This window comes from Eptatretus burgeri, chromosome 1, assembly GCF_056783735.1.
Source record: "Eptatretus burgeri isolate ZD-2024b chromosome 1, Ebu_testis_v1, whole genome shotgun sequence".
NCBI classification, from domain to species: Eukaryota; Metazoa; Chordata; class Myxini; order Myxiniformes; family Myxinidae; genus Eptatretus; species Eptatretus burgeri.
In genome coordinates, this window is record NC_140961.1 from 21716804 (window position 1) to 21744430 (window position 27627).

A 27627-nucleotide genomic window follows, 5' to 3' on the forward strand; every position below is an offset into this window, starting at 1 on the left:
TTTCTTCTTTTTTCAATGTCCTTTTCACAGATTTTTTTTTTTTGGACATCAGAATCTAATCATATAAAGCTCATTCTAACCACTGACTGACTCACTCACTGGCTGATATGAAAGATCAGTACCTTCCAGATGACATAAAAAGCTGAAATTTTGGGTGCCAATAGACTTCGAAGCCGAATCACTGGGGGGAAAAAAAAACAGAACCGTTGGAAAGCATCCGTAAATGAAAATATAAATAAATGAAAAAAATATGCATGTGAGCAACCCGAGACAATGGGGAAGCACAGTCATTTTGGACATCACAGCCGATACACTGGGGGGGGGGGGGGGGAAGGGATCACAGAACCCTCGGAAAGCATCTGTAAATTAAAATCTAAATGAAAATAAATAAATGAAAAATCGAATGCAGATGAGGGACCCGGGACAATGGCGAAGCACGGTTCTTTATTGCTTGCAATGTGTAAGCATACCCCGCTAGTAAAATATATGGTGGATTGCATACTTCCGTTTTTGAATGAGCCATTCAAGTTGAGGTTCTCCAAGAGCATTTTCAAGACCTGTCCTTGGCAACATCAGAGAGTCCAATTGTCCACGAGCTTACTTTCAATTGCAAGCAGTTATGTAATCCATCATTGCTGCTGTTGTCAAATCTTTCCTGTTTTCAAACAAATTGATCTCTAAATATTACATTGAATTCTGTCCTGGTCACTCAACTATGAACATGCTGCTGTTCCTCTCTTAGCAATGGTTGGAGACCTCAACCTAAAATGAGGTTGGGATTGTCTCCCTGGATATATCTCAACCAATTGACACTGTCTGATATTCTGCTTTGAATGCCCAGCTCTCTACCTGTGGAATGGAAGACCACCTTCATTCCTGGATTTCTGACTTTCTTCATTCACATAATCAATGTGTTGCCATCAATGCAACCATCTCCTCCCCTCTCCCAGTGGAGGCTGGAGTCCCCCCAAGGCAGTATTTTGGGCCCAGTCTCATTCCTTATAGAATATATTGCGACAGTTGTGGGTGAGAAAGAGGATGTCGTGCACCTCTCGGGCAGGCCAAAGCACACACTCATAAAGTAGGTCAGGTCAGGTATGGGAGCATGCACTGGAGCAGCACATTGCTGAGTCCACTTTTCACCGGTACTCCAGGGCCCTCCATCTGGCCATCCCCCAAGCAGATGCCTGGCCCATCCCCATCTCCTTGAGATGCTGATCAACCTGCTGCAACCATGAGGCCTCCTCCACTCACAAGGCTCCCTCACTGAGAGAATCTGGTGAGAAGGATCAGCCTCAGGTAAATGAGCCACAAGTCCATACAGCCACAGCTGATGCTCATGGACTATGTAGGTAACAAATTTCATACGAGTCTCTCTCAGCAACCGCTCGTTGGACACAAAGTCCGACTAGCGAGAGCCAAGGATTCTCCGAAGAGACCTGGTATCAAAGGAATGAAGTCTCCATCTCAGATCCCTGGTGAGAGTCTAAGTCTCACATCCATAGAAAAGACTGGAAGCACCAAGGACCTGAAGACTTAGACTTTCGTCATCCTGCACAGGTACCGACAGCGCCACACCCCATGATCCAATGATTCCATGACTTCCCAGGCCTGACAAAAACGTATATTGACCTCTGGCTCACAGCCAGCAGAGACATGAATATCACTGCCAAGATAAGTGAATCTCTCTGTGACCTCAACATCCTCACCACAAACAGGTACAGACAAGATAGCAGCATCCAATATGTCAATGAAAGCATGGATCTTAGATTTTTGCGACAGACGCTCTTCTTCTGGAGGACCAGTGTGGAGCGCACGTTGCCACAAGACCCGGCAAAGTGACCAAGCAGGAGATAATGCACCGACTCTTGAGGTGGGAACGCTCAAGCTGAGTGTCCCACGGAGGTACAGGCTACCCTCAGACCTATGCACGACTAGGCCAGGGATCTTTTGCCTCACGCATCTTCTCTCCTCTCTTTCCACCCCGCTATCTCGTCCCCTTTGGACGCACAAAAGAGCATCCATTACTGATTCGCAATCAGTATCCTCTGGCACGAAACAGTACCCCCAATATTGCACTCTACCACACCTCCCACTCCCTCACCTTAGACACAAGTATGTCTCCCTCCTACCTCCCCCAAAGCGTACTGGGTTGCGTTGGTCGGCCGACCATGCCAGGTATTGCGAGTTCGTTTATCCTCATCTGTGCCACATACCTTTCCTCGCTTGATGGTAAATAAATGCTTTGTATAGAAATGTTCCCAGCTCGTTTTCGTCTTTTCCTTCATTGATCCAGCATGGTTTGTATCCTAACCTAGCCGGGACGTTATCCCCCAACGATCTGTTTTTCTATCCGGTACGTCCTTGGGCAGTTACACTCGGCTGCATCTGATCCAGTTTGAACAAGGTGTACCGAGGGCATGTGCCCCGGTAATTAGATCATGTGACCATTTGGTAAACGGTATTCATGAGATGGAGGACCCGAAGTCACGTGGTCGGGTTATTGGCATTCACGGTCGATTCGCGACCCGCCTCGTCACAAAGTTATTCGTGTATGATGGCCTGCGATTCTGGAGTCTGGTAGGAACTTGAGGTAGCTCCCCCCACGGTCTTCTTGCCCCCACCCCGGGTGCGTAACACCATCATGTTTTGATTAAAAGGCATAATAGTCCCACAAAAGTGAGTCATCCTCAATCGAAAACTCGTCTTAAAATCATTGGAGAGAATGGAATCTTCTATCGCCAAATCAAAGCTAGGACGGAAAAATAATAGTTAATAAATCTGAGGTGCGATGACAAACAGATCAGTGTTGCAGGAGGATGGGGGGCAAGCACGTCGACTTACCTCTCGGTTGGAATTTATTCGTAAAGCAACATCACAGCAGATATGACGAGTCAATGACGGTTTGCCAAACCTTGACCTCCATGCTTTAAATATAATTGAGAGTGCGGAGGGGAATCGATCTTTCCAGAAGAATGTTGGCATGGTTCTAGTACTTTTCCACCTAAACATGCTATAGGAGGGAGGGAAGGCAAGCACACTGAGTACTCTTCGGGTTTACACACACGTTTTCCAACCAAAATGTGATAAGCCCCATTATCTCTCAACAATAACTTTCTGTTGAAGCTGGGATGATAACTATAAACACTAAGTTGGCAAACCAGCTCAATGGAAGTCTAAAAAATAAAAATGAAATAAAACAAAAACAACCACCCACTGCCTAATCCAGTTTCAGCTGCCTCACCACAATCCGCAGCATCACTCGGCTGACATGGCTTTAGAAGTCTATTCTGTTTGTTTGTTTTGGCAGGATTGTGAACTCCACAAGCAATTGCGAAGGCCTGTGCTTCAGGAGTTATTTTTCAAAAAGAACATAAACCACAAAGGAGGAGGGAGAGTAAATAGGTTTTTGTTTCACTGCATACACTGATGAGCCACAACATTATGACCACCTGCCTAATGTGCTGTTGGTCCTCCGTGTGCCGCCAAGACAGTGCCGACCCGCCGAGGCATGGACTCCACAAGACCCATGAAGGTGTCCTATGGTATCTGGAAACCAAAATATTCGCAGCAGATCCTTCAAGTCCTGTAAGTTGCGAGGTGGAGCCGCCGTTGGATCGGACTTGTCGGTCCAGCACATCCCACAGATGCTCAATCGGTTTGAGATCTGGAGCATTTGGAGGCCAGGGCAACACTGTGAACACTTCAGCATGTTCCTCAAACCATTCCCGAAAAATGTGTGTAGTGTGGCAGGGTACATTATCCTGCTGAAAGAGGCTACTGCCATCAGGGAATACCATTGCCATGAAGGGTCAGCAACAATGTTTCGGTAGGCGACACGTGTCAATTGACGTCCACACGAATGGGCGGACCCAGGGTTTCCCAGCAGAACATTGCCCAGAGCATCACACTCCCTCCACCGGCTTGTCATCTTCCCACAGTGCATCCTGGTGCCATCACTTCCCCAGCTAAACGGCGCACACGTACACGGCCATCCACGTGATTGAAAAGAAAATGGGACTCATCGGACCAAGCAACCTTCTTCCACTGCTCCAAGGTCCAGTTCCGACGCTCGCGTGTCCATTGTAGGCGCTTTCGTTGGACAGGGGTCATCATGGGCACTCTGACCGGTCTGCGGCTACGCAGCCCCATACGCAGCAGGGTGTGATGCACTGTGGATTGTGACACATTCCTCCCATGACCACCATTAAAATTTTCTGTGACTTGTACCACAGTAGACCTTCTGTCGGTTCAGACCAGATGGGATAGCCTTCGTTTCCCCTCGCGCATCGAGGAGCCTTGGGCGCCCAACACCCTGTCGCCGGTTTGTGGTTTGTCCCTCCTCGGACCACTGTCGTCATGTACTCACCACTGCTGACCGGAAGCACCCCACAAGCCTTGCCATTTCAGAGATGCTCTGACCCAGTCGTCTGGCCATAACAATTTGGCCCTTGTCAAAGTCGCTCAGGTCTTTACTCCTACCCATTTCTCCTGCATCCAACACATCAACTTCAAGAACTGACTGTTCACTTGCTACCTAATATATCCCACCCCTTGACAGGTGCCATTGTAACAAGATGATCAATGTTATTCACTTCACCTGTCAGTGGTCATAATGTTTTGGCTCATCAGTGTATACTCTTTCAGAGTTTATCTATTGGTAGGAATATAAATGAAAGGAATCTCTGTTCAAATGAGGTTATAAATATGTTAGAGAAAGATGGTGCAGGGTGGGTGGTTAGAGGTGAGGGGTAAAATAAAATGGAAGGGGAGGAGGGTTAAAAAAAGTTTTTGATGTATAGTCGAGGCTCATGGAAGAGCTTGATCCCAGAAACAATTAAAATGCGGAGAAGATGGTGCAGCATGAGTGGAAGAGGTGAGAGAGGAGAAGTTGGTGCGGAGGAGATATGTTTGAGGAAAAAAAACAATCACTCCTTTTTATTGACAGGGTCAAATAGTTTTTCCCCCGAGTTAACATTAAAGTCAATGGGGGAAATGGGGTAGTCCCAGAACCAACAAAATTCTCCTACTATGAAACATCGGGATGGGTTTCTAGCTTGGTCGGGATTCAAACCCAGGCCAGATGGCTTACAGGTGAGTGCACGTACCTTTCGGGCCGAGAGTCTCAGCCATTATGCCAGCCCATCAGACTACTCATCGCATATTAGAAAATAATAAATAATGGCAACACCCTTGGGTGCTCACCTGGTTGAGGCTGGAAAAAAAAAACTAACTAACAGGAAACCACTGGTAGGCATGGATGACCCACAAAATATGCAACGGAGAAGTATATACCTATGGATTCTGTTTTAATGCCATGAACAAACTTTGGGACATCACGGGTGATGAAGGTTATGGTCAAGCTTCATCGAAATTGTGTGTGTAGTTTCTGAAAAGAAAGCAAATACATATTTTGTGGGGCAACCCCCTACGTACACCCACTTAGGCCACGATTTTTTTTTAATGTCGTGAGCAATCTTTATTGCATCAGGTGTGATAAAGGCTGTAGTCAAGTTTCATCGGAATTGTGTGTCATTTCTGAGAATAAAGCAAATACCTATTTTTTGGAGGGAACCCCCCCCCCCATAGACCCCTTTGGGAATCGATATCTTTTTCAGACCATGAACAAACTTTGGTACATACACGGTCATGGAGGTTGCGGTATGGTTTCATCGAAATAGTGTGTGTGTGTGTAGTTTCAGAGAAGAATTTGCAAGTATTTGTGGATGGATGGACGACGCGCCATTCTATAAGCTAAAAATAATTAAAATATGAGATTATGATGAAGAAAACATGTGACTGAACACCACTTTGTACTTGCATCATTTCATAAACACTGTGCAAAGTTTTGAGAACAAAATACCTGAAAATATATGTCCAAACTGAAAGGAGTATCAATTTGAGGGTTTTCAGAAAACAAAGTCAAGTCAGCAATCGATGAAGAATAAATGACCTCAGCCAAAGAGAGGAAGTCTCATCACCGATGTGGAATTCCATACTTGCAGTTACACAAATTCATTAGAAAATTCCCCAAAATATAATTTCTCCCAAAAAGTACGAGCTGTCAATCTCGTTTGTTCTATACGAATATATCTAATGGCACACGGTCTATTTTCACTACACTGGACTGTCCACACTGGCCAGGCAGACATCGTACATGTCCAGACACCACAATGACCTGTCTGCTATTGATATGTTGTTCAGCAGGCTTTATTAATAGCTCGAGAACCAAAGGTATTCAAAATATGTTCAAACCAAAGGGCCAATCATCCTGGCTGGGATCCGGTTTGTGTTTTACGACTAATTTTGATGTCTATAAACAATTTGTGTTCTGCAATGCATTGTAAAAGTCTATGGGTTGCTCTTCCAGCTCCATGTTTGCTTCCATCTCCTGCAATATCTGCTCGAACTCTGGTTGGACAAAGTTTCGTTTTTCCTTGCTGTGTTCCTGTGTGAATAGAATGATAAAGATCATTGGTTGAGCCCTAGAATTAGGTGACAAGAGATCACGCAAGTACACACCTGTTTCCGTCCACAAATCAAACAGGCCTTGCGTCAAGTCTCAAGGGTCAATTCATTTCTCATGTACCGACCTGAGTTGGCATACAAGACTAACGATGAAAAACTAGCAAAACTAACGGGTTCTATTATGCCAGTCTGGTTATTCCCTTCTGTATATTATGATCTCCCTTTTTAGAGAAATTATTTGTGTGTAACTGAATTTGCAATGACTTTATCAGATCACAGATGTAAAGACTCAAATCAAAAAATTTGAGTCCTGGGTCCTGTCATCTTGAGCTTCCCAAATCTCAAGTTGGAAAAATACAACTCAAGCCAAAGTCTCTGACGAGAGGCCGAAAGACGTGCAGCAAATCCATAGTTCTCAGGAACTCAAATGCCCCAGTGCTTAATGCTGCAATCTTACCTTCTTTGTGGCTGGAGTGTTTGGAATTGGTGGGTTGAATCCTGCTCCACTGAAGCTTCCAAAGACCTCCGACGGAGAACTACAAAGAGGTGACAATTATAGATGCGTCAATGGAAAAAACAAACAACTGCAGAACAAGACAAGTCCTCAATTCCATCTCCTCCTTGTCACATACCTGCGACTGAGGTTAGAGGGCAATGATTCCCTTCCTTCAGTGGGGGCTCCGGCTAATATGTGCCCAGAAAACTGTCGTACTGTTGGATGGAAGTGTCGCTGGGAGAAGGTGGGAAATTATATTTGGTCAAAATTAAGTCTGTTTTAATCAATCGCCTCTCCGAACCAACTCATTCCATTATAATCTTCAGTACCTTCAGAGCAATTAGTCCCCACAGTGCTGCTCCCTGAGCCTGACTCTGCTCTGGCTCCTCAGCTAATGGTTGATAGACACCACCGACAGCCTCCTCTCCATCAAGCAGCGTGTTCAGCTGAGAGAAAGTCTGCAAAGAGGAGAAAATTAGGTGTTTTTAAAAATTGTGATGCTAAGAAGAGAATTCTATAGATTATGACACCTCACAACACTTACTATGAAGAGTGAGCGCAGTGTGGCTAAAATTCCAAGAGCACCGTTGGGTTGGAGCTGCAGAGCCAGTGCACCAAGCCGCACAGTAAACGCCAGCACGCGGGTCGTAGAAACCTGACAAGGAATGCCAGGGAGCCATCACCATGAATTACCTCACTTAGATTCAACCGCAACAAAACAAAGAAAACTAGAAGGGTACCCGGTAGGGTGCATACCTCCGCCATGCAATGCCTGATCCACGAGAACATATCAGGCCCAATAATTTTTTGAAATATCGTGCTATGTATCGTTTTTGGCCCCATCTCTCAATGGTGAAGAAACACTTTAGAAATTAAATAATTCTCCTATCCGGACCTGGATTCGGATCTTCACCAAAATTGAATCAATTCTTTCTTCCTTGTCAGACACCCAACATGTCCACCAAGTTTCGTCTGAATCCGTCATTAACTTTTTGAGATATTGTGCGATATATCGTTTTTGGCCTGATCTCTCAATGGTGAAGAATAACTTCAAAATTCTTGTATTCAGATCCAGATCTTCACCAAAATACCCAACCTGTCCAGCAAATTTCATCCGAATCTGTCCAAAACTTTTTGAGATATCCCGCACACGAACAGACAAACAAAGACAGACAGGGGTGAAAATATAACCTCCTTCCACCTTCGGTGGCAGAGGTAAAGAGAAAGTTATCGGCACACACAAAATAGCCCCGCTAATTCGACAGTCACTCCTCACCTGTCTGCGCCGCTTCAGCAGCATGGCATCCAAGCAACGCAATACAATCGCTACGTCTTCATCGGCTGAACCTGTTGACCAACGATAATTCACGGAACTGATGGGGTGCACGCAAAACTAACAATATTAATTCCCCAGTCCAGAGAATAATCCATAAAATAATTGCGTGAGAAGCTTCTATTTGAAATGGACACTTTAGATTACAATGGGGGACATTTGATGCGCTGTCGGTAAAACTAGGATGCTTAATAAATAAAATACTCGCTCATCGAATCGGAGATGAGACTTTGACCTGTGTCTTGCTTTTACATTTCGGTGAGGCATTGTTTGTAGCAATTTTAAAGTACAGCAGACCTACCACAATGGATCTGGAACAGCGAAGAATACATGTGTTTGTAGAAACGCTGTGGGTCGATGTTCAGGGCTTCACCTTGAAAGGAAGATGGTACACACTAATCCAGTGCTTACAATAACCACCCCTCCATTGAAATGCATTGTTGAAAAGTAAAAACCCTCAAATTATTGCTTCCTGCACATCATTAATAGCTCTGAACTGCCACAGCAAGTGTTCAATCACTCATTGGCGAGACCCTTAAATGATCATCTGTCAAGATTGACCATCAGCCAGACATGCCAAGACCCGCCCATGCTCTACTGTGATGACCTTTGCTCTTACCGCAACGTTCAACTTTAAAAAATCTTGCCAAGCATGCATTGTGATGCCACCGGATTCACATATTTAATTGATCACATCATCCTGCAATATGTACATGTTAAATATATAAACGTGAAGTGGACTGAGAAAGCAAAAGGGAATTGGGATATGAAAGAGGCAAGTGGTTTGGAGTCGGGGTTGTGGATGGTGGTCGTAATGGTACAGTTCATTGCACATGATGTGACATGCATAATGCATATACATATGATCATCAGATCGTGCCAAACCTTAAAACACGTGTCGTTAGCATCATATTTGTTACCAAGCAGAGTTATAATCCATCATATTATATGACACACGATGTCATCCATCCCATCATAACTTGGCAAACGAGCAAGAACAGCATGACCAACTGGCAAACATCACGACCCCAAACTGAACTAATGAAACGATTAGCAACAGCAGTCCATTCTCATAGCTATACCTTGTCCTGAGAGAATATGGAAAGCTGTTTGTATGCAGTGGAGACGCTCTCTGTTTTTCAAATTCTGTTGACACACGTGCACCCACAACCAACACAAGCGTGACATACTCATGGATGCAAGCGAGATGATCAGTCAAAAAAAACCATATAAGCTGCCCTCCACTTTAACGAGATAACGGTTAGAGCGTCTGCTCCGAGTGTGGGAGGTCGGCAGTTCGAACCCCAACTGAGTCATACTAAAGACTAAAAATGGTATGCGCTACCTCCTTGTTTGATGCTCAGCATTTAAAAGGATATAGAATGTACAAACAACCACAGGTTGGCAATACTAACACAGACTTTGATGGAACTCATGGCCCCTTCCTGCATCAAAAGTTCTTTACAAAGGAACTCTCATAATGATGTGCTCCATTTTTGTGGGCCTGGTGACACAAACCTGCCACTCGTCAAGATTACAAATGTAAGTGACATCAGAACTACCAAAAACAACTTGCAACTACAACGTAACTGGCCTTTGATTCGATGAGTTTATGGAGCACCATCAGGAGGTCGTCAAAGAATGCCACATTGATGAGGTGTGAGAACCTGCAAACAGAAGCATGAGTAAACTTCCCGACAGTCGAGTTCAGCAGCGCAAACGATCCGCAACGAGCAGGTGGACAATCGACACAAATGGTGCTGGTAAACCCATTTTGATTGACGATCTGCAGATAAGTAACGTCACTCAAACTCCCCTTCAGCCCTAATAAAGCGTGTCTACCCATCGCTCCGATGTTGAGTTTAACCCAAAGGCAAAGTGGTGTATGTCACAAACATAGCATGTCTACATGTGAATCTCATCAAGGATGGAAAATGAAGTGAAACACGTGAAAAAAAAAAAGATATCCAACAACATGTAATTAGCTCCACCACCGAAGGTGTATGGAGGTTCTATTACACTGAACAACAAAAAATTTTTACTGGAGATGTGTAAAGTGATTTAGACTAATTTGGGTACGCTGATTTCAAAAATCATAACCGTTTTGCTGTATCACGTCAGGATTTTCAGGAACAGAAATATTCCCATTGCCTAGAAGTCAGGATTTCAATGAAATTTACAAAAATTCATTTATTCATTTATTTCATCATGAATGCTTCAAAATTATAGAAATTACAGAAAAACTCCACTAGAATGGAATTAAAAATGCTTTAGGCATTTGGCTTTGCGTTTGTGCTGCTCTGTGTCAGTTTCACGATGCAGGAACCAGCAGAAATCGCCCATCATGTTCGGGTTGTGCCGCCCTTGGTAACGCGTCTCCATGAGTGAAATCTCTTGGTGGAATCGCTCGCCGTGCTCGTCCGAGACTGCTCCCAAGTTGTCAGGGAAGAAGTTCAGGTGCTGGTGTAGGAAATGGATTTTCAGGGACATCCTGGAGCCAAGTTTCCTGAAGGACTCCAGCAGCTGCTGCACTATTTCTTCATAGTTGTCCGCGCGCTCGTTCCCCAAGAAGTTGTCCGTCACAGCTTTGAAGCTCCTCCACGCTGCCAGCTCTTTGGGGGTTAGAGTTGTCGGAAAAGTTTCGTCCTTCATAATCTGTCGGATTTGCGGTCCGACAAAGACACCAGCCTTGATCTTGGCCTCCGCCAAGGTGTTGCCAAACTTTTCCTTGAGGTACCCACGCCCATTCAGATCCCACGCCATAAAAAGTACCCATAAAGTACCCATTCAGATCCCACGCCATAAAAGGTACCCACGCCATAAAAACCCACGCCCATTCAGATCCATTGCCCGTACAAAACTTTTCATCAAGCCGAGCTTTATGTGGAGTGGTGGAAGGAAAACCTTGGCTGGGTCGACAAGGGCGATATGCTTCACGTTGTGTCGACCAGGTACATGCTCTTTTCGCTCTTCCCAATCTTTCTTCATCCAGTGATTCTTGTCGTCTCTGCTATCCCAGAGACAAAGGAAGCACATGTATTTCGTGTAGCCTGACTGCAGCCCTAACAACAGCGCCACCACTTTCAAGTCTCCGCAGATGTACCAGTTGAAGTCATTGTACTTGATGGAATCAAGCAGCTGCCGCATAGTCTCATAGGTCTCTGTCATGCCGAACGCGTGAGCCAGTGGGACTGATGGTTTCTCGTTGCCATTGTGGAGCAAAACAGCCTTCAAGCTGTTCTTCCCCGAGTCGATGAAGAGGCGCCAGTCTGCAGGATCGTGATCACACCCAAGTTCTTTCAACAGACCGTTGATATCACTGCAGAATGTCATCGTGTCTTCCATCTCAAAGAACTCAGCCATGTCTCTGTGACGTGCTCTGAACAAGGATATCTTGGTGTGAGGTTCAAGTAGATTCCACTGCTGCAGCCTTGATCCAAGCAGCTCTGCCTTCGCCTTTGACAGCGAGAGATCTCTTACAAGATCATTTAAGTCTCCCTGGTTCAGAAGGTGTGATTCTTGAGTGTCGGGTTCAAAAGGTTCATCATCACCATCCTCTTCACCACTGCTTACAGCTATGTTCTGATCAGCTGGAGGTGTTGGAACGGGGTTCTCGTCATCATGAGGCACAGGTTTACGAGCAGAGACGCAGTCAGCGTACTTGATGTGACCTTTATTCTTCTTGTTGAAGCCGGCGATGCTTGTGCAGCAGAAATAACAATCATGATGATGATTCTGTGACTCACGCCATATCATGGGCACCGCAAATGGCATGCTCGCGCGCTTGCCCACCAACCACTGAGTCAAGGTTGTGTGACAGCTTGTGCAGCAGATGTGTGGTGCCCAGCTCTGTTCTTGGTCCCCCACCTTACACCCGAAGTAGTGAAAGTAGGCGGCCTTCATTTTCACTGCTGTGGATATACTTCGCTGTTGATCTTTTTTGGTATACCGACCAAAGACATAACAGAAGTTGTCAGGATGATTGGTACAGGAACGCCTACTCATCTTTATCTGAAAGAAAGAAATATAACACAAGTTAACAACAATTGTACGAAATAGACATGTTAAAGACATATGTAAATTTCATTGAAATCCTGACTTCTAGGCAATGGGAATATTTCTGTTCCTGAAAATCCTGACGTGATACAGCAAAACGGTTATGATTTTTGAAATCAGCGTACCCAAATTAGTCTTAATCACTTTACACATCTCCAGTAAAAAAAAAATTTTGAAATTTGTTGTTCAGTGTTATCAGCCCTGTTCGTCTGTCCGACTGTCTATCTATCTGTCTGTGAGCAGGATAACTCAAAAAGTTACGCACAGATTTGGTCAACACTTGGTGGAAAGGTTGGGTGTGTGCAAGTACTAATGGACAGGGCTGGATTTAGGGCAGGGCCCACAGGGCCACACAGCCCAGGGCCCCGCGCCTCCCAGGGCCCCGCGCCTCCCAGGGGCCCCGTGCAAACGCAGAGATTACAAGAAATTCTGCTATTTTCCCCCTTTTGTTTGTTTGTGAAAAAAAATCTAGTTCGTTTGTGTAAATGGTCAGTGAATCACGAAACAAATACTCAATATCCCTGTTAATTTGGCATCTGTTTGGTTATGTTAATCATTTATTTTACATCTTTGAACTTACTTTTTTTCCTTTCCACTGATCATAAGAGCGCAATCGTAAGGTCTACCACAGAAATAGGTCACACGAAAAAAGTGAGGGTTTTCCCAATCCCAGCAAGCTATGGCTGTCTCGATTTCATTTTTGCAAAATTACACGCCCGCCCTGAATCTATGTTTGCTATGTACTGCGCAGGCGTAAAAGAAGATAAAAGATTCTGTAGGTTTTTAACATCTCGCAAATATATTGTAGCAATTACCACAAAGTGTTCAATAATGCAATCATATCTGCAAAAACGACAAAAAAAAAACTTTCTACATTGAGATTTGAGATGATACCATCACGTTTTGGTTTTGCGATTATTTTCTCTGTTCCGTTGTTTTCATCCATAGTGGTGTTTCTTGTATATAAAAACTTTTGTTACGAGTAGTTTCTGAAATACATGTTTTTACACATAAACCGTGGTTTTTTTTTCTTTTGCCCAGCCGAGGTTGGTGCATTTATATATGAATACTCTTATAAGCATATATGAAGTAAAAATGGCTGCGGCCCTGAGAGGGCCCCGCGTACTTCGAGGGCCCAGGGCCCCGCAACACATAAATCCGGCCCTGCTAATGGATTACATTTTGGTGAAGATCCGGATCCAGTTTGGAGAATTTTTTTTTTTTAAGTGATTCTGAAACATTGAGAAATGGGCTGACAGGATGGCCTAGGCCCGAAAGGTACGTACACTCGCCTCCAAGCTGTCTCGCCTGGTTTTGAATCCCGACCCAACGATAAACCGTCATCGTGGTATTTCACAGGGAGGGTGATGAGGGAACGTGTGTGCCGTCCCTCGGCTGGACGTTAAACAGCATTCCGTCTTCCAATATCCCGTCTGGAATAATAAATGTTGCCCTTGGAAACTTGGAGCCGCTGCATTAAGCTCCCATCCCCACTTGTTCTTATTATTCTATTGTAGAAAAACGGGCTATTAAAACAGGCATTTTTATGATTAAACAGACACTACTTTTTGCTCCAACCCAATTGATTATTGGCTTTCCAAAAGGTACCATTTTTATTGTTCTACAACAGTGGGTACTCGATACATCAAAGCTCAATGTCCTGCTTCTTCTTCGCGTGACATGAACGGATGCTTCCTTCTCCTTTGAGTAAGAGAAGATGCTGCATTCTGATTACAGCTTTATTAAGGTGGAGGTGAGCAAACAGTGCAAGTCAAAATGGCATCCTCTTGAGGAATTCTTTCACTATGGAAAGGTAGAGGAAGTGTCCAAGAGTACATTTTCCATTTGCGAGTCAATAAATAAATATGCAAACTCTGGGTTCTCAGCACTGTATAAACCATGTGGTGGAGCAACCACGCCAGCTTGGTCGATCCCATAAACCCACCGCGTTTTGAAATCCCCACCACCCTTTTTAAAAATAAGCCTCAATTCCTTCAAATGACTTTGATCGTATCATGTTCTTTGTCCGAAAAGAATTTTGTGGAATTCGGACAAGTTTACCAACACCAAGGATGCATCATGGAAAGGGGGAGGGGGGGTGGGGGGAAGTGGGAAAGTTTTGGGTTTCCCTTCCCCCTCACTGTTTAACCTCTTCTAAAAATGAATCCTTCAGTGCCGTACTTGTACATGATAGATCTCTGAGCAGATTACATTTGAACGCACATTGTGCAGCCAAATCACGTGTACGTATCTGCCAAAATGCGGAACAATGTGCACAAAGTGGTAATTATTTGCTGGAACCAGTAATTCACCCTTGGATTACAATTTCATGTGCATGATGGGTGAGATTTAACGGGCATGTGGAAGGGAGCCAGGAGGGTGGGGGCCAGGGGGGGGAATTACTATACTCTATCCCTGGAACTGCTCTTTCAAAACTCATCTCCTGGAAGGAATGATGATCAACCCACGTTAAATGTCCACCCATGCCTTTCTTCTGTAAATTGTAATCCAAATGGATCACTGAAACCTAAATTTAGTTGCATAATTTAGAGCGAGACCGATTTCACAAAACTTGGTCTGTGTGGTCTTTGGCCAACTCAATAATTTTGAAGTTTACCACCCCACTTCAGGCCCTAAAACCAATGGTGTGGTGTGCTCAACCACACGCGGTCAGTTGCATTCAACATTATGGAACACTGTGAAGGTTGGAATCGGGGGGGGGGGGGGGGGGAATCTATCGATTCGGTAAACAATGAGTCACGAAAATACAATACGATTGATGTCACATCTCATTATAACCATCAATATTCACCACATGACCAAGTTCGGTAATGTTATACAGTTCGGACAGAATGAGGTGAAAGCAGAATACAAGTAAAGTATTATCCACTTGTACACGGCTCAATAAATTGCATGGACAAACACAATTTATGAAATGCATAATTGTTATCATGGACACGATACATACAGTATAATGTCCCACTGTCATAATAGACATTATGCTTATAATTCAATGTCACGAGGCTCGAACGGATGAGAGCATGCCATGCCAGCAGCCATGTGAACTGTGATTTTCACCTTGTTGGCATGATTTTCACAGGAACATTCTTTCGTGTTTGTATTTGATTTGCTGTACACTTGATTCTTGTTTACAAAAAACATTAAGTAATCCATTGAGCCAATGAGCCATGGACAAAGGAGGCTTGTTTGATTTACACGGGCTGTGTAAGCTCCGAGGCCAGATCAAGATAAGCAATTTTTGTGTGTTGTTTTGCATATTTTGTTTCAGGGGATGCGGGTTTTGTATTTACAAGATCATAGTTGTGTTCAAAAGAGTTTTAGCAGGTATTTGGGTTCGTTTATTGAAAGAAACAGGGGTAGGCATAATGTTAAGTTTTGTGTTTAAGGCAAGCGTTGAAGTCAGTTGGGACCTTGGGATATGGTGGTGAAAAAGGGTATAAACAAGTCGGGAGGCGACGATGGTTCGCGGGCATTGGTGAACAATGCCACGATTGGTACAATTGAGTTAGTGGAAGCTTTTGAGGAAGCCCTCCCGTAAAAACCTATCTCTTCCGTCAAAATTGACCAAATCAAATCGGATTTTTTATATGTTGTACTTATGGACATTACGCACAGCTTCTAGGAAATGAAATTGTGAGAAAAAAAAAGAGAAAAAAAAATAAACAAGTGGTGCCAGGCACAACAAATCCCACCCATTTAAGGCATAGTTATTTTGGGGATCAAATTTAAATTTGATACATCCTTAACCTGAATGTTGATTATAAGGAATGGAATAAGGAATATTTTAGTCTTAGTTTGAAGTCAATTAAACCATATTTGACGAAGTTATGACCGTAAAATGATTTTGACCTTTGAAGGCCACGTAAGGTGGTCATGGTGTCAAATGAAAGCCAATAAAGGACTTGACATATGTCTTCCATAGTAAACACGCATATTCCTAACCTTTTTTGATTTAAAATGGAAAATTTGTAATTTTGACCGATGACCATGACCCCCAAAACTTCGGACCCTACCGATCTTCACAAATATGCATTTTTCACTATAGGAATGGGTAGGATTATAAGTGACAAATAGAATAAGGTTCACTATAAGCTTAGGTTGAAGTAAATCAGATCATTTTTGATGAAGTTATGAGCAAAAAACGATTTTGATCTTTTCGTGACCTTTACCTTTGATCCAATTGGACCCAAAAGTTAATGGGGTCATCCAAGGTTCATTGCCCACCTGTGGATTAAATTTGATAGTGCTTGCTGAAGCCGTTTTGCCGTAAAGTTGCTAACAGACAGACAAACAAACAAACAAACAAACAAACAGACAAACAGACAAATGAAAAATCGTGCTTAGCATGACACTTGGTGAATTAGTTGACCTTTCCGTGTGGTGGTCCAAGCTGTAATGTCATGGAATGTGTGGTGTTTATTTGTTCGTACATTAATAAAATGATGCGACGTCACAAATAACAATTAGGCGCGCGTTGTCATGGAAACGGCAGCAGATTGAAAATTTTCACAACTCATTTAAAGCCACCATGTGACATTCAACAACTTATCATCGGTGCATGTTGAAAATATTTGAAAATACCTAGGAACATTGCTTTTCAACCAGCTTTACGATCCCGTTATCAGTTTTGAAATATACTGAAACGCAAAAGAAACTTACCACTTGTTTGAAATGTAATAAAATTGTAACAGTTCAAAATAAAACAAACCAACAATTGCTAATTGAAACATTTGCATTTTATTGATGGCATTTCAAGTTTTTGACCAAGATACACCATCTCATAAGTTTGTTCTCCAGTACAGAACAGCACAGGGTGCAATGTCAGTCCCCTTTCAATAGCGTGTGTGGCCACCATTGTTTTGGATACAGGTAGTGGCATCGTCGGCGCATACTGCCTACCAGTCTTTGGATGGATTGCTGCTGGATTCTGTCCCACTCTAGCTTGTGACCATGATATCTAGCTTGTTTCCAACTTTCATCAAGATCGCATCAAACGTCATGGAGCTATGCTCTGGAGAGTCACAAACAGACAGACAGACAGACAGAGACAGACAGACAAATACAACGAAAATAGTGGTCACTGCTGGCGCCCGCGAACCAATAAGAGGGCGAAGAAGAAAGGAAGAGGAGTACACAAAATGTGATAGATGCTGAATGTGGGTCACATCAAGAAAAGGAAGGAAGTGCTGAGGGTGCAGCGGCAGCAGGCAGCGCCGAGGGTGCAGCGGCAGCAGGCAGCGCCGAGGGTGCAGCGGCAGCAGGCAGCGCCGAGGGTGCAGCGGCAGCAGGCAGCGCCGAGGGTGCAGCGGCAGCAGGCAGCGCCGAGGGTGCAGCGGAAGCAGGCAGCGCCGAGGGTGCAGCGGAAGCAGGCAGCGCCGAGGGTGCAGCGGAAGCAGGCAGCGCCGAGGGTGCAGCGGAATCAGGCATGCTGAGGGTGCAGCGGAAGCAGCAGGCAGTGCTGAGTGTGCCGCAGAAGCAGGCAGTGCTGATTGTGCAGCGGAAGCAGGCAGTGCTGATTGTGCAGCGGAAGCAGGGAGTGGTGAGCAGCGGCAGCAGGCAGTGGCGAGGACGGAACGAGTGCAGGCAGTGGTGAGGACGGAGCGAGTGCAGGCAGTGGTGAGGACGGAGCGAGTGCAGGCAGTGGTGAGGACGGAGCGAGTGCAGGCAGTGGTGAGGACGGAGCGAGTGCAGGCAGTGGTGAGGACGGAGCGAGTGCAGGCAGTGGTGAGGACGGAGCGAGTGCAGGCAGTGGTGAGGACGGAGCGAGTGCAGGCAGTGGTGAGGACGGAGCGAGTGCAGGCAGTGGTGAGGACGGAGCGAGTGCAGGCAGTGGTGAGGACGGAGCGAGTGCAGGCAGTGGTGAGGACGGAGCGAGTGCAGGCAGTGGTGAGGACGGAGCGAGTGCAGGCAGTGGTGAGGACGGAGCGAGTGCAGGCAGTGGTGAGGACGGAGCGAGTGCAGGCAGTGGTGAGGACGGAGCGAGTGCAGGCAGTGGTGAGGACGGAGCGAGTGCAGGCAGTGGTGAGGACGGAGCGAGTGCAGGCAGTGGTGAGGACGGAGCGAGTGCAGGCAGTGGTGAGGACGGAGCGAGTGCAGGCAGTGGTGAGGACGGAGCGAGTGCAGGCAGTGGTGAGGACGGAGCGAGTGCAGGCAGTGGTGAGGACGGAGCGAGTGCAGGCAGTGGTGAGGACGGAGCGAGTGCAGGCAGTGGTGAGGACGGAGCGAGTGCAGGCAGTGGTGAGGACGGAGTGAGTGCAGGCAGTGGTGAGGACGGAGCGAGTGAGGTAGTGGTGAGGACGGAGCGAGTGCAGGCAGTGAAGAGGTTGGAGCGAGTGCAGGCAGTGAAGAGGTTGGAGCGAGTGCAGGCAGTGGTGAGGATGGAGCGAGTGCAGGCAGTGGTGAGGATGGAGCGAGTGCAGGCAGTGGTGAGGATGGAGCGAGTGCAGGCAGTGGTGAGGATGGAGTGGGAGGATTGGAGAGTAACAAATGTAACACCATTGTTTAAGAAAGGATCCAGAGAATATTTGGGAAACTATAGACCTGTTAGTTTGACTTCAGTTGTGGGGAAGGTGTTGGAGACATTAATTAAGGACTGGATGAGGAACCATTTAAATACAGTAAATGCAAACTAATTAAATGTAGTCAGCACGGGTTTACCAAATGTAGTTCCTGTTTAACAAACCTTTTCGAGTTCTATGAAGTGTCTGATTGGGTGGATGAGGGAAAGGCAGTGAACTTAGTATATCGAGACTTTAAGAAAGCATTTGATAAGGTCACACATCGGAGGTTGTTCGCCAAGGTGAGGGCTTGTGGAGTGGCTGGTCAGGTAGCTATTTGCATTAAAATCTGACTTCGTGATAGGAAGCAAAGAGTGTCTGTGAGTGGGAAGATGTTTTGCTGGGAGGATGTAAGTAGCGGGGTTCCTCAGGGATCAGTACTCGGACCATTACTATTCATTATTTACATCAACGATTTGGATAGTGGGGTAAAGAGTAAGCTTTCCAAATTTGGAGATGACACAAAGTTTGGAGGTAAGTGGATAGCAGAGGGGGTGGTGAAGAGATACAAGTAAGTATTGATACTTGCATAGATTGGGCAAAAGATTGGCAGATAGAGTTTAACCTGAGCAAGTAGAAGGTGTTGGGGATGGGAAAGAGCAATGAAAATAGAGATTACAGGATGCAAGAAGTAATCTTCGAACGTGTCAAACCTGGGGGTGGTAATAGATTTGGGAGGTAAGCAGTCAGCACAGTGCCAGGTAGCTATCGGTAGAACAAATCGGGGTTTCGTTTGTATTCGGAGGGGGATCATTTATAAATCAAAAGAGGTGGCGTTCACATTGTACAGGAATTTAGTGTGGGCTACATCTAGAATATTGTGTGCAGTTTTCGTGACCACAACTTAAGAAGGACATAGATGCCATAGAGAGGATACAGCGCAGGACTACTTGGTTGATTCTGGGCCAAGATCGGCTTGGCTATGAGGAGCGGCTGAAGGAGACAGGGCTTTATACACTAGAAAGGAGGTGGTTAGGAGGAGATATGATAGAGATTTTTTTTTTGTATACATTGTCGAGGCTCGTATGAGAGCTAACACACAACTCACAGCAAGGGGGCATGAGACAAGAGGGGCGGGAGTGGAAGGGACAAAACAGTGGGGAACAGAGACATTAGGTGAACTGTGGAAGGGAGAGGAATGGGGATGGGACGGGGAACATGGCGAAGAGAAGATGGACATTGCAGGGACTTTCAGGAAGGAAAGCAGGGGAATTGAAGGAAGGGAGAAAAGATCGAGGATTTGGATGGGGGAAGATAAGAGGTGGTGGTGAACAGCTGTTTTGAAAGCCTGGAGGGAAGAATGGAAAGAATAGAGTGAGGAAGTTTATTCCAAAGGCGGGAAAAAAAGAGGAATGAAAGAGTGAAGATGAGCAGCGATTCGTGATTTTGGTAGTTTTACCAGAAGGGGGTTTTGGCGGACCTTGAGCGCCCTGTGGAAATGTGGTGGGGACAAATCGCAGAGAGAGCAGGGGGGGGGCAAGGCTGGAGAGGAGTCGGTAGAAGACAGAAAGACCACCGACCAACCTATGGTGATTGAGTGAGAGGCCCAAAGACTCAGCTTCATTGCGGGAGATGCCGATGATCTTAAATGCCCTGGTTTCGACAGCGTGAAGCCGAGAAAGGTGGGAGGCAGGAGCACCAGCCCAGAGGGGAGAGCAGTACTCCATCAGGCTATGAACAAAAGCTTTGTAAGTGGTCAGGAGCTCAAGAGGGCCGAGGAAGGACTTTGCACGACGGAGGATTCCCAGTCGGCGACTGGCTTTTGAGGCGAGGTTGGAAATGTGACTTTCCCAGGAAAGGTCATGGCAGATAGTGAGACCCAGAAGCTTGAAAGAAAAGACTTCTTCCAGAGGATTGTTGAGAAAGTGGATGGGGGGGTTTTCTAAACGGTCCTTTCGAAGAGACATAGTGAGAGTGTGAGATTTGTCTGGATTGAAAGACATGTTCCACGTGTTGGACCAGTTTGTGATTTTATCCAGATCTGCAGTGAGCGAAGAAGCTGCTGCTTGCCGGTCTGAGGGATGACAGATGGTACGGCAGAGGGTGGAGTCGTCGGCAAAGAGAAATAGAGAATTTTCCGGAGAGTCGGAGAGATCATTGATGAAAACCAGAAAAAGAACAGGGCCCAGAACGCTACCTTGAGGAACTCCAGCCTGGACAGGAAGAGGGGATGAAAGAACTCCATTTAGGGCCACACGTTGACTGCGACAGGAGAGGAAGTCTGCGAGCCATGAGTGGAGATGGCCTTGAATACCATGGGAAGAGAGTTTGGTGAGTAGGGCAGGGTGCCAGACTGTATCAAAAGCACGTGATATGTCCAGGGATACGGCTCGGATTTCCTGTCTGGCATTGAGGACCTCCATCCATTGATGGGAAAGCAGAAGCAGCATATCCAGGGTAGAGTGACCTGGTCTGAAACCAAATTGATGATTGGAAATCAAGCCATTGGAGAAGAGGAAGGATTTCATGTCTGAAGCGATGATGGATTCCATAACCTTGCTGATGATTGGGAGAAGGCTGATTGGTCTGTAGTTACAGGGATCTGTTTTTGCACCTTTTTTATGCAGGGCAGTGATGTTAGCAGATTTCCAAGCAGATGGCAGATGACCTTGAGCAAATGAGAGGGTGAATATAACAGAGAGAGGGTGAGCAAGAGCAGAAGAGCAGGCTTTGAGGACACGTGGGCTGATGCCGTCTGGACCGGTTGCAGAATCTGACTCGAGGTTTGAAAGCAAGCTCTCCACCTTGTCAGGAGAAAAGGAGTCCAGGGACAGTTGGGTGCGACTAGGTAAAGTGGGTAGAGAAAGTGATGGGTTTAGGACACAAGATTTAGCTGCAAACACCGAGTTTAGACATTCAGCTTTATCACGTGTGGTATCAGCAGTGCGGCCATTTGAGGTAAGGGAGGGGATGGAGGGGGAACATACACCAGAAACAGATGAACATACACCAGAAACAGACAAACAGAAACACCAGAGATGTTTAAGATAATGAACGGTATCGATAAAATAAGTGCAGAAGAATTATTCAACAGAGTAGACAGTGATCGGACCAGGGTCCATAGCCTGAGAGTAAAGAGAATTAAGACGGTAGCAAGGTAGGGGTCTTTAATCAGAGATTAGTTAATGCTTGGAATGGTCTCCCTGGAAAGGTAGTAGCAGCAGAAACAGTAGACAAGTTTAAAGTAGAATTAGATAGATACTGGTAAGTCTTGGAGATAGATGGGTAGAGGGATGTTGGCAGGACTTTTAGGAAGCTTGAGCATTGATGGGCGATTGTGTACATCTGTGCAGTGTTTGTGGGGTTCTCGCCAAGGGGTATTGTGTCGTTGATGTGTTTTCACCCAAGAACCATCTTTGTTCCTAGCAAGAAAGAAAAAATAAGAAAACAAACAAGCAAACAAACAAACAGAAAACATTTTTCTTTCTTTGATCTGGTGTTGACGTGGCACAGGCATGATGAGCCAAATGGCCTCCACCTGCGTATAATTACCTTGCGTCTCCTTGTGTGTTACCACATTTGCTTAGAATACATATTTTTGCCAGCAAAGTTTGGCCAAGACTGCTTGGTGATATAACTGCACAACTACTACATGGTTGTGATATAACTACATGGTGGTTGAGGTTGTCGGAAGGAAACACAACTGCACCAATGATTTAACTTTCACTCACTTGCCTTCCCGGTGCTCATAATAGCCAAGGACACCTACTGTCCAGCTTCACTAGGCCTTTTATCATTGACAACGATACCAAAGACAGCTTACTTCCAGCCTCATGGACAATCACTGAAGCCCTGCCTGCAAGGTGCCACTTTGCACAAAAGTCGGACTACATCTCCGACGGGGTCGAGGAAGCTCACAGAGCTCAATTTCTTTCGCCAATTGATTGGAATCGATTACCGTGTGTAAACTTGTGTTCTCTTGGCCAATCGACTCCCTCAGCCATTTCATGGAAAAATATTCAGCAGAGTCCATTGGAAAATTAAATTAATTATTCAGCAGAGTTCATGGAAAATTATTATTTTGGGTCCACTGGGTCTCATCAATCCTAAAATGCAAGGACAATGTCTCATGAGTCCTGTGGCCAGGCCCACTCACAAATGTCCTGTTTAAAAAAAAAAAAGTAGACATGGCTGATTAATTACCTGGCAAGTCCTTCGAGGACAGGAGGTAAGAGGTTACGGTTGGGAGATTTCTTGAGGATGCGAAAGTAGATGAGAAACACAACATTCAAAGTTTCTGTTTGCTGTGGAGGTAAAAAGGGTGAAGTTACTTCCCTCACATTTATCATGCAGGATTCAATGACGAAATGATGCCAGAACATTTACCTGAATCTACTCTCACTCACACATCAATCTGGAAAAAAAAAAATTGAGCTTTTACATTCATGCTCTACGCAGAGTGACATGCTCTACATTCCTGAACCAAGCTCTATGCAGAGCATTGTGACCAAAGCAGTTTCATGGCTTGGGTTACAATCCTAACAGGTCACCATAGGAAGTTAGGGCAGGACTTTGGAATTTGTTCAGTGCCAACAATAGCTCACCTACTTTTAGCGAAGCATACTGTGGGATCTGTAACATTCACCAACTAATAATGGTTGACGGGACGCCCAGTTTAACATCCATTGGAGGATGGCACACACATCGATGAATCACCCTGCCTGTGAAACACCAGGATGACAGTTTATCGCTGGACCAAGATTCAAACACAGGCTTGACAGCTCAGAGGCGAGTGTGCGTACCTCTAGAGTCTAGACCACCCTGCCAGTCCATGAGTATTAGAAGTTGAAGTAAAAAAAGAAAACCCACCAAAAAACTAAGACTGACTGGATTTTACAATTTATCATGCAAATCTTGAGAATTTTACAACTTATAGTTTTTGCCAAGGACTGGATTTCTCACTGGAATGGAGGACTGGATAGCCAGGCCAGTCGTGATTTGCTTTCAAGAAACTCTCTCTCTATCGATTGCAGCCTGTGGCTGCTGGTTGCATCATTGATTGGGACGCGGCTATGCCGCTGATGCAGTGTCCCCCTTACCAGTGCACTGGTACTCATTTTGCCGACCTCAGAAGGATGACAGGCTGAGCAACCTCCTGGTTTATTAATTCAGTGGCCAACGGGGATTGAACTCAGGACCCGGGGATCCCAAGCCGTCACCCTAACCACTAAGCCAACACCAGGCTTGCTCAAGAAACTACACAATCTTTGAGATTGGCCGGCTTCGTGGTTGTGTGAAAGTGCAACTCTCTCTATCGAGTGCAGCCTGTAGCTGCTGGTTGCATCATTGGTTGGGACGCGGCTATACCGCTGATGCAGTGTCCCCCTTACCAGTACACTGGTACTCATTTTTCCGACCTCGGAAGGATGACAGGCTGAGTCAACCCCCTGGTGTATATTAATTCAGCGGCCAATGGGGCTTGAACTCAGGACCCGAGGATTCGAAGCCGCCACCCTAACCACTAAGCCAACACTGGGCTACAAAGTGCAACTGTCTATGTGTTTAATCCAATTTTCAACAGCTCAAGCATCAACGTCATCTATGTCCTTGACAAAGGTGAGCATTACAATCAAGATGTTTCGAAGATGAAGATGACACATGTTTAATGTTTTATAAAGGAAGAAGGAAAACTCACCAAACGCAACTTCAGCTCCTTATTCTCTGTGGCCTCAGCCTCAAGGAGTTCTCTCTGGAGCTTTTCCTCAGCTTTATGCCGCTAGTGAGGACAGGATTGAAGCATGGTCAAGGAAAGAAACCAATTTTGAGAACCACAGGCAAACTATCAATTCACCTTTACATCCGATATCAGCATTGCCCATTTGCTGCCCTCCCATGGATACGATAACCAACACAGTGTTCAAGTGTGTACTTCAAATAAAATAAAATAATGATCTTAAAGATCGTTTAAAAAAAAATTATAATTCTGGAGGTTTCATGCTCGTGAAGCAGTCTTCTGTACCATCACCATATTCAACATGTTTAAGTACTGCAAAACTGGAGGTACTTGGAAGTAATAAAGAAAGGGATTTGTGTTCCGCAGTGTTTGAGTACATCATTGAATTCAAATAAAAATAAAAATTGGAAAAGTCGAAATAAATAAATTCCAGAATTTACCGCTGTTTTACCACCGCTGACGCAGTTATTCATGCGCTACATTAGTTAAACGTTCAATGTTACATTCCTTTTTCAAGCCTGTTGTACGTGTCCTTTAACGACGTACTTAAAAACAGTACGTTTCCTGTTTGGAATGATTTTCAATTTCTTTTTGAATGTCAGGCAGGCAGGCAGCATATGAAAATTATCTCACTCCTCTCTGTACGTGGGCAATCAGGACAAATTCAGAGACAAAATACTGATAAACGGCAGATTTGTTTTCTGATTCATGTTCAAAGTATAATATTCAATTTGAGCAAGTTGCTCCTCAATCATAAAAACTTACGTTTGTGTACAGGCAGACAGACGGACATTAACCAATTGCTTAACGTTATTTTTCGCTTCACGTGCATGGGGTAATAAAATCAATTCCAAGTTTAGTTGCGTACCTTGCGTTGCATACGGGATAAATTGACCTCTTGGCTGCCTTTCTTTGTGGGAGCCAAGCTTCCGGCATCCTTCTGCACCTCCACGTCATGGACCCGCAAGTTCAGCAGCACACGTATCACCTTGAGAAAAGGTTGTGCCACAGAAACGCTCAAGCAATCTGAATGCTCTATTTTATTTATAAACATGTGTAATGTTTTCTTTGAAAACAAAATCTAGGCTCGTGGAAAAATGAGGCGACAGAAGGTAAAAAAGTCAAAGAACTGAAGAGGAGCAGTGGGACCACAGGTGGCTACAACAAGCAAGGGAATGAACAAACAGGAAAAGAGGAGAAAAGGAAGGAAGGAAACATAGTAACCTGGAAATAAGAGGTTTGTGTTGGGTAAGTCAACGGAGCTTGAGATTATTATGAATAAGGTGACATGAGATACTGATGCACCACTTGCTTGAAATCCTAGAGAAGAATGTGTGATTGAACCACCTCCGGAAGGTGGTTGAAACGGGATAAAAGAGGAGCAAAAAAAGTTGAGATGTGGAAAGCCTGGACCTTGGGGATTTGACCAGGGGATTACTGGAAGGATGTATAGTATGCATCCTGAAGTTGATAGGGAGGGTCATATCACAGAGAGTAGAGGGAGCCAAACCAGAGGAGAGGTGACAAGAAAACAGACCACCAAGAAAACTGCGATGTGACAGCAACAGACCGAGCTTCAGCCTCCATCATGAGAGATTCCAATAATATTGTTGCGAATTTGCGCCCGCCGGCGTGCGAGCAGCCACGTAACTCGAATCGCGGCACGTCACCCACCGGACGGACAATTCTGTCGTGATCCTCTCGGATTAACGCCAGGAACTAGTCACGGGTGGGCCTTTCGGCCTCACCACGATCGTGCCAATCGGCCCCCCGCGTGGGATAGGGTTGTTCGCCAAATTCGACCTACCTAAGTACCCACACGGAGGGTAGACCGGGCGATCGCACCTCGCCGCAGGTCGACTCCGGACACGGGCCACTGAAGCGACCCATTCCGTACTATCGGGATAACCGAGCGGTGTTATATCGTCGACCTCGACGGTTCCGATTAATTATCGGGCGTATTAAGCCCACTACCAACCCTTTACGTGAAGTAAGATGGAGATTCAATAAAAGAAAAGACGAAGCGAAACGGGAAAAACAGTTCAACATGAGGCACATTTATTCCGCGGCACACGGAAAGCACACATATACAATTACAACAATTATGCACCAAAAGCAATTGCAACGAAAGAAACACAACAAAGCAGAGATACTACCGACTACGCGAGCACACAGCAACACTTACACAGTTTTACTTTACAGATGGTGCCGACAACACATACTCAAAAGCAAAAGAAAAGGGCCATCCTCAAATACAAGGGGACAGACGGGCCTGTGGGCCGCGAGACCGGGTGGAGCCTACCCGTCTTGTGATGAGCTGCAAATGTGGCGGCGGTGCCCCGACTCCGCACTCCTTCGCGGGTTTCGTTGGCACTGCTTGGAGTGGGGTGGGCACAGGGCCCCCTTTTTGCACTATCTCAGCGCGGGGGGGGGGAAAACGGGGGAGGTTGTTGATGCTCTGGGGAAAGAGGATAGCTGGCTTGCTTGGGTCCCGCGACGAGCGACTCCGCTGCGACCTCGACCGCGCTCCCGGCTTCCCCTCTCTGCAGCTCCCCGACAGACTCCGACTTCCTCCAGACCCGACTTGACTGCTGCTGCCACACTCTGCCGCTGCCACGCTTCTCCAACTCGCCCGAGCCCAAAAAACTGACTGAATTCGCCCCGCGCTCGGCGCTTTATAGTGGTGTAGGAGATCCCATATGCAAATTTCTGGATCAGATCGAGCTCGGGGGTGGAGCCACGCTCGCCCATTGGACGGAGAAAAAGGGGCGTGAATCTCCCCTGATCCTCGAATTTGCATATATCGATTCTACTCCGACGCGCCTGGAGGCGGGGCCAAACCGCCCCGCGCTTGCTGATTGGACGGATCAGAAGTGGGCGTGTATCATTCCTGATCCCACTTCTCCTCGGAAAGGCCGCTTTTTGCACCCGCGGCTCGGCGCGCGTCCCGCACGAGGCCAGGACAGCCTGACGCTCGGCGTTCACAAGTGGTGCGGGAATGGCCGCAGAAGGAGAGGCGAAG

At 45.8% G+C, this 27627-nt stretch overlaps 1 protein-coding gene across 5 annotated transcripts in view; it reads right to left on the bottom strand.

The window, feature by feature from the left end:
- Positions 1–6194: 6194 nt before the first annotated feature.
- The window catches only part of NOC3L (NOC3 like DNA replication regulator), a 64917-nt gene continuing 43484 nt past the window's right edge, over positions 6195–27627 (bottom strand). For all 5 annotated transcript variants that reach the window (XM_085874513.1, XM_085874530.1, XM_085874497.1 and 2 more), the window contains 12 exons: positions 25474–25593; positions 24567–24647; positions 23075–23175; positions 9892–9964; positions 9380–9443; positions 8599–8670; positions 8241–8311; positions 7509–7619; positions 7294–7422; positions 7101–7198; positions 6926–7004; positions 6195–6448 (listed from right to left, as the gene is read on the bottom strand). In XM_085874513.1, the coding sequence (XP_085730639.1) occupies positions 6314–6448; positions 6926–7004; positions 7101–7198; positions 7294–7422; positions 7509–7619; positions 8241–8311; positions 8599–8670; positions 9380–9443; positions 9892–9964; positions 23075–23175; positions 24567–24647; positions 25474–25593 (1134 nt within the window). In that variant the 3' untranslated portion in view covers positions 6195–6313. The remainder of the gene's footprint in view (positions 6449–6925; positions 7005–7100; positions 7199–7293; positions 7423–7508; positions 7620–8240; positions 8312–8598; positions 8671–9379; positions 9444–9891; positions 9965–23074; positions 23176–24566; positions 24648–25473; positions 25594–27627) is intronic.